The sequence below is a fragment of the Rhea pennata genome, chromosome 4, assembly GCF_028389875.1.
Source record: "Rhea pennata isolate bPtePen1 chromosome 4, bPtePen1.pri, whole genome shotgun sequence".
NCBI classification, from domain to species: Eukaryota; Metazoa; Chordata; class Aves; order Rheiformes; family Rheidae; genus Rhea; species Rhea pennata.
This window is the reverse complement of record NC_084666.1, coordinates 69,029,888-69,040,187: the sequence shown is the minus strand read 5'-3', so window position 1 is coordinate 69,040,187 and position 10,300 is coordinate 69,029,888. Positions and strand designations below refer to the sequence as shown.

Below are 10,300 nucleotides of genomic sequence, written 5' to 3'. Positions count from 1 at the left end.
GCCGCCCCCCTTTCCCTTTTCCCCTTCCCTTTCTCCTTCCCCTTCCCCGCGCCGCGCCGCGCCGCGCGCCGGGCGGGCCGCGCCCCGCGCGCCATTGGCTCCCCGCACGCGCCGGCCCCCGCGCGCGCGCCATTGGCCGCGCCGACACGCGACCGGCGCGAGGAAGGGCGGGCGGCGGGAGGGGTGGGGCGCGAGGGCGGGGGGAACGGGGGGAGCCGGCGCGTGCCGCTCCTTAAAGGGGGGCGCGGCGGCCGGGCGCAACCGGAGACGGCGCGCCGCCACGCGCGAGGCAGGCGGCACCGCGCGGCGCGCCCGCCCCGGCCCCTGGGCGCGCGCGGCGCTAGCACCAGCGCCCCGGCACGAGAGCTATGAGCCACCCGCGCGCCGCCGCGGCCGAGTGGGCTGACGGCGGCCGCGACCTGGGGGCGCCGGAGCCGCTGCTGGGGCCGGAGCCGCCGGGCTGCGGCTTTGCCCCGGGTTGGCTGGGCGTGTGCTGCGCGGCACGCGTGCCCGCCGCCTCGCCCCGCTACCTGCTGCCCGGAGAGGACGAGGAGGAGGCGGTGGCGGGGGGCGCGGCGCGGCGGCGGGGCGGCGGCGAGAGCAGCCCCGGCGGGACGCGAGGCGCGGCGGCGGGCGGCGGGCGGCCGCGGGGCCCCGGCGGGGCCGGCCTGCGGGCGCAGGTGAGCGGCGTGCAGAAGCAGCGGCGGCTGGCAGCCAACGCGCGGGAGCGGCGGCGGATGCACGGGCTGAACCACGCCTTCGACCAGCTGCGCAATGTCATCCCCTCCTTCAACAACGACAAGAAGCTGTCCAAGTACGAGACGCTGCAGATGGCGCAGATCTACATCAGCGCCCTGGCCGAGCTGCTGCACAGTCCCGCCGCGCCCCCCGAGCCCTCGGGCAAGGCCGAGCACCGCGGGGCCCCCTTCGAGCCGCCCTGCGCGGCCACCGCCGGGCCGCCACCGGGGCCGCCGCCGCCGGGGCCGCCGAGAGCCTCGCCGCCTGGGCACGGCAGGACTCGCTTCCCCCCGCCACCGGCCGCGGGGGGTTACTCGGTGCAACTCGACCCGCTGCACTTCCCCTCCTTCCAGGAGAGCGCCCTGATGGGACAGAGAGCCCCTTCCCCCGCCCTCCTCATGCAGCAGCCCGTGCAGCAGCAGGAGAGGAGCAAAACGTCGCCCCGGTCCCACAGGAGCGACGGGGAGTTCTCACCCCGCTCCCACTACAGTGACTCCGACGAGGCCAGCTAGGGCGGGGGCGGCGAGGCCGGTCCCGTCCCCTCGCCGCCGGGCTGCCCTGGCGCTGCGACCGCCGGCGCGGGGAGGGCGCGGGGCCGCGGCCGCTCCCCGACGCACGGACTTTGCCATGTGCCCGCTGCGGCTGGGCAGTCTGGCGTGCTGGTGTCTAAGATAGCATCGGGTCCTCTTAGTTGATTTGAAATCCGTCCCTCTTCTCCCCCCCCGTTAACTCTTTGGTTTGTCAATGAGAATGGCTGTTGTTTAGTGACTGTATCGTTTATTCCCGCCCCACCCTATCAGGGTTTTATTTTTTAATTACTGCTTTTAAAGTTTCCTTTGCCTAGAAGTCGTCGTTCCCTCCTGCCAAGGCGCTACCTGGTAGTGCGGAGCCTCGCTTGGCGAGCAGCGACTGTGCTGTCAGCTCTCCCTGTCGCGGCTCTTTGCTCGGATGCCGGCGGCGCGCTTCTGAACGCGAGCGTGCACCGATACCGGCACAAAAGTCTTCCGATCCTCCCTCTGGGTCGTATTGTTACGGAGACACACAAAAATGTAAATAATACACCGTCTTGTCCTGTAAATAGCAGAGAAAAGGTGGATTTTGTTTAGCGCACCATGTTGGCGTCTTTGGGGGGGGGGGGAACTTGGCGCAAGCACTTTATCAGCGGCTGGAGATGCGGATTCAAGACGAAAGCTACTAACTGCCAACTGGAGACCAACGTTTAATTAAGCCACTTAATCCTAACGCTCTTTTAAAAACGAAAACAGTTTTGTCGTGTCAAACTTTTATGTCCGTTTTGTTTTGCTCTTGTGGTTTTAGGAAACTTATTTATTATGGAGTGTTTGCTTCTATTTCTGTTTCTCTTAATTTTTTAAAAAAAACTTTTCTACGACGAGAATCGTTTATTTTAATTCTAGCAAAGCCAGCTGCCATTGTTTTATGTATTTTTTTGAAATCAAATAAATGTGAGGAGGGAGGAAAAAAAAAGGATCAGCCGGCGCGGTTGGGTCAGCTTTTCTCCTCGCCCGCCCCGCTCCGCGGAGCGCCTCTCGCTCGCCCCGCGGGGCCTCTCCTCCCCCGGAGCCCTTCAGCCTCGCGGCCCCGTCGCCGCCGCCCCGGGCGCGGCAGCCTGCGCGGGGCCGGGCGCTCCCGCGGAGGGACAGCGGGCAGACCCGGCACCCGCGGCCCGCCCGTGCGCCGGGCAGGGGGCCCGGGCCCGGGCCTGTCTCCGCCCGCCGTCGCTGGCAGCAAAAGGGGAGAGGGTCTGCACGGGGCACAGCGCTCCCTCCGCCCTGCGCGGTTGCAGCGTGCCTATCTGCAACAAGTGCCGGTCGTTGCCGGGTCGGTGGGCGCTTGTCCCTCGCCGGCGCCCTCCGCACGGTTCACGCCTTCCCGGACAGAAGGGAGGCTCTGTGCAGAGCCCCGATGTCGCTCGGTGTGAAAACGTGAACTAGTTAAGCGGTGCGGAGACGGCTCAGAGCAGCCGAAGGAGCAGGCAGATGCTGCTGTCGGGCATGGGAAAAGTGAGCGGGGTTTGAGAGAAGCGAGCAGCGGCCGCCTCTGGGTCAGGCCGCCGAGGAGCAGGATTTGGCCCCCGGTCTCGGGTTTCTAGAGAGCGGCTGGCTCCAGCGCTAAGGTGGAAAGCCCTACGGGGCAAGTGCTTTGTGCAGCCAAGGGCACCCCTGACCGTGACATCGGAGCCAGGGCCAGGCGGGAGCCACTCTGGAGTGGGCTCCCGGCAACTCGAGCCAGACCCTTCCGAGCCTGGGTCCCTCTCGGTTCAGCAGGTGAAACCTCGGGTAGGGCTAAGGGGCAATCAGTTAAAAAGCTGCTCCGGGAGGCGTGGCAGCAGCGAGCAGCGCTGCAAGAGCAGAGCAGGTGAGAGTGTCACTTTCCCGTCCAGAAACCTTGCACCTGCCCCCGGGGTAACCTCGGTGCTGCCGCGGCTGCTGTGCCCTAGATAAACACGGGGCCCGCGGGCTGCCGCCGCCGCCACCTATTTACCCAGGGGGGATACGGTCCCGCAGGGTGAAAAGTTCATCTCTAGGGTCGGTTCCGTTCCTAAAAAAATCCAGCGTTTTCTGGGTTGGTCACTTCTGTTTTACGGTATTTATTTCTCGGTAAAGTCGATCTTATTTCTTAGGGAGCACTCGTAGAATTCCAGCACTGGAGAGATACGGCAAAGAAAAAAAAATCACTGCTTTTTTTTTTTTTTTACTTTTAAGGGGGGAGGAGCTGGTTATTTTTGTTATTATTTTTGTTTTTCTCTAAAACCGATCGGTTGTGGTGGGTGTCTGCGCAGCGAGGACGAAGCGGCTGCCGCAGTGTCTCGGCGGCGACGGCTCGGTGTAAGGCGCCCCGCGAATGCCCTGCGGGGACGACTCTGGGGGTGCCAAAGGGACGGCAGCGGGTTTGACGGGTGGGTTTATCGCCTCTCGTCCCAAACATCCCGAGCGCTGCCTCTCCAGCTGCGTGAGGCGCAGACACGCAACTTGGAAGGGCAACTGATTGAAAAGCATAGATAAAATCCTCCACGCTCCTTAGGACGTGGTCTCTCCCCTGACAGATGAGCGCGCTGCATGGCACAGTTGGTCCTCGCAGCTATAGCGGAGCATTCGTTGTCTGAGGGTCTTTTTTTTTTTTTTTTTTTTTTTTTTTTTAACACTTCTTTGAAGGAGATACTCAGCCGCATTTCCATTTTAAGGTTCTGCTATAGAGTTTGCATAACAACCGTTTGGCAGCCCCCTCTCTTACACTCCGTTAACAAGCTGTAACGTATAGCTGCAGGTTGCTATAATCTCATTAATATTTTGGAAACTTGAATATTGAGTATTTCAGACTGCTCATTCCCCATATGCCAGGCCACTCCCGCTATGCTGGCTGGTTCCTTTCTCTCCATTATTAGCAATTAGCTTCTACCTTCCAAAGTCAGATCCAAGTATCCAAGATACTAGCAAAGGAATCAACTATGTGTTGCTAGCTAAGCATGCTTAATATCTCCCAAACAAACAAAGAGACAACATTTCTTTAATGAAGATGGATAAATCGCTTTATTGAACTTGCGACAGTGTTTGTTTTGTATAGACTAGCACAAACTTTTAACAAGAGCAGGGATGCACACTAGCTTCTTGATGCAGTTTTCGGCGGGTTTGCTTTGTGGTTTGTGGGATTTTATCATTTTAACGGGCTTTTTTGCCTTCCCCCCCCCCAACGGCGAACCAGAAGCGCACTATCCGAGCGTTAAATTTTGGCTGGGCACTAAATATCCTCCGGGGTGCGGAAGGCGATCGGGGGCTGGGTGGAGGCGGTGGTCGCCTTTGTGCGAGGCGCGCAGCGGCTCCGCTGACTTCGGACCCTGAGCGCCGTCGGGTCTGCGTGGGGGGCAGCGGGCTCCGCTCGCTGCCGCAGCGCGCCGCGCCGCTTGCTGCAGGCGCCTAGCTCCGGGCGGAGCCGCGGGCATCCAGCGGCGGGGGGGAGCGGGCGGCGGGCCTGAGCGGCTTCAGGGGAGGCCGGGGGGCAGGAGCGGGGCTGAGGTTTGCAGCGCGGCGGCCGCCGGAGCGCGTCGCTGCTCTGCAGCTACCTGGCGGCTCTTTGCGCAACCTCTGGCCTCGAGGCGCGGGGGAGGAAGGGTTAACGGCGGCGAGGGCAGAGGGGAAGGCGCCGGGCCCACGAGGCGTGCGGGGGAGGCTGGCCGTGGGGCGAGCGCTTCTTAATTAGAGCGGGGCGGACAATGGGCGGACAATTGGGGGGGGGGGGGGCGCTGGCTGCGCTCCCGGCGCGGTGTGCCGTGTCTGGAGCGGAGCACGCGTTGTCAGCTGGTGAGCGCAGCGGCCTTTCAGGCGGCTCCCCAGGGAGCTGCGCTCCCGCCTTCAGCTCCATCATCACCCCTCCCCTCCATCATCATCATCGGCCTCCTCCTCGCCGCCCCCCCGCCCCAGCCGAGCACAACAGCCAGCATTCAAGCCCCCTCGCTCCCTCCCCTCGCGCAACAGCAGCGCAGTGGCAGCCGCGCCACCTCCCAGCAACGAGCAGCACGCGAGGGCACTGCTGGGGCACCTGAAAGAGTCAAAGCCAAAGAAAAGGAGACAAAGGAGGAGAAAAGGATACACAGGAATGGCGCAGCGTGTCTGCTCCGACAACGCGGAGAGTCAGCGGCGCGCAGAGCCGCTAGCGCGACGCGCACGCTCAGGCCACCCCCGCGTGGTCGCGCTCCGCGGAGCGGCCGGCAGTCGCCGCGGGCCCAGCGCTGCCGCCGGGCTGGTGGCGAGGGGCCGGGGCGGCCGTCCGCAAACCTGGCCCCGCGCAAGGCACCTCCTGGCCCTGGCTGTGACACACAGGCGGCCCCACCTGAGCGCTGCTGCCTCTGGGCAGCACGGCGGGAGCCCTGGCGCGCCCCGGTATTTGTATCTAGTGAGTTGCCTTCGCCTTCCACCCGGGACGGGCTCCCGAGAGGGCGGAAAGGCGGGCGGCGGCACCGCGACGCCGCGGGGGCGGCCAAAGGCCCCTTCGCGCACCCCCACTGCGGGGACCCCCGCGCCCTCGTCGCGGGGCCGGCCTGCGGAGCAGGCCGGGTGCGGCGTGGGGGGAGAAGGGGACACGGGTCCCCTTCCCTGGAGGCGGTTGCCCCGCGGAGCGGAGTGGCGTTGCAGCGGGGCGCTGGGGTTGAGCGCACAGCCGACAGCTTCCCGGAGCTGGGATGTGGCCCGTGGAAGCCACATGCTGCCCTGCCACCCCCAGCGATTCGCTAAACTTCAGGCTGATTCCTCCGAAAGTCCTTTTCAGAGCTGCGGCACCCCCGGGGAGTTAGGTGAGACAGTGGCTCCGATTAATGCGTTTCTCTTGTGTGGAAAATGCCCTGCCTCTTTCATTTGCCATTTCTAGGCTGTCCCAGAGCGGGGAAGACAAGAGAGGCCTCTTCTGAAGTGCTATCAAGTGGCAAAGGATGCCTTTGGGAGCCCAGCCAAGACGTGTCAGAGACGGTTTGCACAGCGAGGCATTTAAACGCTACAATGGGTGGCTTTCTGCCGTGTGCTCATCTCCCTCCCTCCCTCTCTCCCTGCTTGGGACTGGGAGCGCTGGGGGAGGTAGAGGGTGTCCCTGCGCGGCTACCCCCGGCGCGGCGCGCTCCTCGCGGGCCGGGGCAGCCCCACTGGCCGGGCCAGGCAGGGCAGGGCAGGGGCGGCGGCGCTGCAGAGCCGGGCTCGCCTGCAGCGAAGCCCACCCGCTCCGTGCAGCGCCGGGGCCCCGGGCCGGCGCGGCCGCGGCTCCGTGCCCGCCGGTGGCCGCGGCTCCTGCTGGGCGCTCGGCGGGCGGAGGCGGGTTGCGGCGAGGCGAGGCGGCGGCAGCGGCGGCTCTCTGTAGCGCTGCAGGGGCAAATGAGTTTCGGGGGCGGGAGAGCAAACACCTCTGCTTATAAAGACATTTCCCTTTGCGTTTCAGCCACCTTTCTTTCCTCGTTCCACGAATTTATTCTTCGCTATTGATTTGTCTCCCTCCCTCGGCTCTCTCCCCTTCTTTCCCCTTTTCCTGCCTTTCGCGGCCGAGGAGGCCGCCGCTGCGCGCCCCCTCGCCCTGCGCTGCGGTACAGCGCGGCGGCGGCCGCTGCGCCAAGAGGCGCGCACCCGCCGCGCTGCCCAGGACGGCGGGGCGCACCCGCCGCGGGCGAGCGGTGCTGCTACACTTTTATGGGGCGGTTAATCAACTGCACATCAGTGAGACAGCGCATCAGCCCATCTGCTTGATATATATTCAGGAGGGCTCCGGCCCCTTTGAAGTCTAATTTCTTCCCCGGGAGAACGCGCCGGGTAATTTAGCATCATTTCATACGCACCGCGGCCAGGGGTTAACCCCTTCCCCAAGCGCGGCGTACGCGCTTTTTTCCTTCTTCCCGAGCGTGCAATTGTAAAGACTCGTCGGCTCATCACAAACTTTTGAAAGCGTCTCCTTAACGATATGAGACTCGCTGTAGCAAGGTAGCCCACGAGTACAGGAACACCCTCTCCGATTTGACAGGTTAGAGGGGAGGTTAAAAGATCCTTTTGGGGGAGGTAAGTCCGTAGACCCCACCGGCTCAGCGTTTATCATGTGATCTCCAATCACCCTTTACTGTTCTTACTTCTCTCTCAAGCTCTTTGATTTGGGCTTTTTGGTTAGTTTCCGTGCCACGCTTAGCAGCACAGTTTTAATCGCAGTTTGTAAGAGGCAGAAACAACCGGTGCATCCACGGGCACTGAACAGCACACGATGCGTGGTCTGGGCTGCAAAACTGGGCTGCAAAGTCCTCTTCAAGCCTCTCACCGCGGCAGCCCACCCCTCTTCCCCCGACTGCTTGCCCGGCAGGGCGAGGGACACGCAGCCACTCGCTCCGAGTCCGCTTCCGCCGCCTCCCGGCGGCTGCAGGCCCAGAGCTACCGCGGAGCTCGCGGCCGGGCACAGTGCCTCCGTGCTGGACGTTGCGCAGAGCCTGCGGGTCAGCGCCCGGCCAGGCCCTGCGGCCAGCAAGCGCCTTCTTCGGCTGTGCGGCCGCTCCTCGGAGCGGCGGGCAAAACGGGCTTGTGGCCGCGGAGGGACGAAGAGCAGCGGCCACGGACTTGGGAATAAGCTTGATGATACACTTCAGTAACACCTCCCTGCTTCCCACAGAACATCCTCCTCAAGAGCTCGGGCACAGCTGAGCGTTGCTAACGCTTGCTGCGGAGCCGCCGCAGTGCCCTCAGTCCCCACCTGCAGCTCGCTAATCTCCGGTCAAATTTGCCTTATTGCCCGAGGGGGGGGGATCCTGCTCACGTCCGGCTCCAGAGCTGCCCCTTGTGCAGCGCCCGCTCTTCAGCAGCGGCGCGGCTTCTCCAGGAACCGTGCACCAGCACGTCTTTTGCTAAGTCTGTCCTCCAAAGGTTGCTTTTAAGCGCTCAGCTTTCTGCCTGTTCAACATGCAAACCGCATAAATGCCGCTCTTTTTGCCCGATTGCTTGGTGCTCATTGGATTTTGGTGGTTGTTGTTAAAGGTGTCTCTTCAATTTTAGTTTGTATTTACCCATATATACTGGTTTTTTTCCCCTCTTGATTTTTCTAATGTGAGTGCTAGTGCTGCAACCCTTAGGACCAGCGTTTTATGAGACTGCCTCAAAACGCTGGCTCTGAGCAAAATGATGGTGATGAACTATAGGATAACTTTCAAAAACTGCCCTTAACCCTATGAAAATAGTTCAACAGAGATTCTGACTACAATTTTGGTTGATGTCCCCTACCACAGTCCCTTATATGGTCCTCTTAGTCCCTAAACTGCTCTTCGATGTTCTGGGAGGCATTATCTTGCCTGTGGAGAAGGAGACCCATCAATCAATGTTAGGTGACTTGTGAGGGACAACAGGAGCTCAGGGACAAAGCCAAGGTGCGAGTGCAGGCTGTGTGAGTTCCTGCAACACGAAAGAGGACTTCTTACGTTAAACACTTTATTACTTTATTCCAGTTACTTCAAAAGCATTTCCAGTTACAAGGCTTCGTTCAAAGAAAGGGATGTTCAGCCCTGGGCTCTGGACTCTTACCTACCCGAGAGAGAGTTTGCCCAGCCCATGACTCTTGTTTGTGTCCTCTTTTCCCAAAGCCTTGGGAAGCCCTAACAAAAGTTTATTATTTGGGGTAGATGGAAAGAGAGGGAGCAACAGAGACCGAGGAACACCTTGGGCAGGATGGTAGCTGAAAGGAGGTTTCTGCAAGCAGAGTCATTCTCCTGACCCACCACTTGTTCCTCATCAAGTTTGATGAGGAGCACTGGGAGGTGGGGCAGCCAAAACTAGGCTGCAGAAGTTGCTCCTATTGGAGTTTCTTCTTTGGTGTGGGTCAGCACAGGTTGTAGAGCAGTTTTCCTAGGCATGTGAAAAGGTAGGGTATGGTTTGATGTTGCCACATTAAAGAGCATGTGGTAGCTACGGGCCTCAGTCACGTCTCAGGTAAGAATAATGGCTGTTGCTTTTCTAGAATTATCATTGCTGCAATGTTTCCAGTCAAGCTGTGGTAAGTACAGGTACATTTGAATTGTTATGTTGTGCTGTTTTCCTGCAACTTCTTATAAATACTGTTATTTTAAATTTTTCATGTAGTTCTTCTCAGGTCACAAAAAGTCTTCTGGAAAAATTTGAATGAAATCAATTATACTTTTGGGGTGTGGGTGGAAATCTGGCAAAGCATCCAAGAAGCCACTTCTTTATCTTTATCCAGTGATGCCCTTTTTGTACTACAGAAAACCCTAAAAGCTTTCTGTTTAAAAAGACTTGAAAAACGGAAGTTCAATTCTGCGAATGGGGAAGCTGAGATAGAAGAGTTTGAATTGCAAGTAGAGGTTTCCAGGCGTGGTACCTTCATAAAGACAGCAGAAGTTCAGGAGCATTGTTGGCTGTAACATTTGGGTGGGTAGTTAGCTACATCACTTTATTTGGATACATACGCTTGCCTGTGAATGTTGACCCCATTCCTGACAGCCCACGAGGGAACTGCAGTGAGCAGCGTTCAAGGCTGGGTCCATAGGAGCGATGCATGTTTTGAAGAAAGGCAGTTTTAGCTGGCTTCATTACCTAAGCCTGTGAAGTCTACCAGGTGTTACTGCAACAAAAGGAGCTCAAATTTCCATTTACCCCTTTTCAGCCGGGCTCCTTTAGGAATGGGGGTGGATGGATACTCTATGCTGTGTTTTTAATGCAGATTTCACAACCTTGGCAGTTTTGGGCTGCTCCAGGGGCTGGAGTGTGTTTTAGTACAATTGAAGCAGCTAAGAGAGACTAGTTTACTAGAAAGTTTATTCTGCTGCTACGGACAGAGCCTGCGTGGGATTGCTGCAACACTTGGGTGATGTCCCCATGCCAGCTATCCTTTGGCCTGCACCTGCAGCACTTCTGGAGCTGGAGCTTGTGGTGACATCCATAGAGCACAACCTTCTGTGATGCTTAATGTATGCGTAGTTAAACAGAAGTTTAAGAAGTGCAGGCTCCGTTGAATGAGACTCTTCAAAGACTGCAGCAAATTTATTTAAATAAAAAACCTCAACAGTTTATCAAAGTTTTGATGAATC

General features: G+C 59.7%; 1 protein-coding gene across 1 annotated transcript; it reads left to right on the top strand.

Moving 5' to 3' along the window:
* Positions 1 to 368: 368 nt before the first annotated feature.
* Positions 369 to 1,250, top strand: ATOH1 (atonal bHLH transcription factor 1). Its single transcript, XM_062575020.1, has one exon. It carries the CDS (start codon positions 369 to 371, stop codon positions 1,248 to 1,250), a length of 882 nt encoding a protein of 293 aa, XP_062431004.1.
* Positions 1,251 to 10,300: the final 9,050 nt, after the last annotated feature.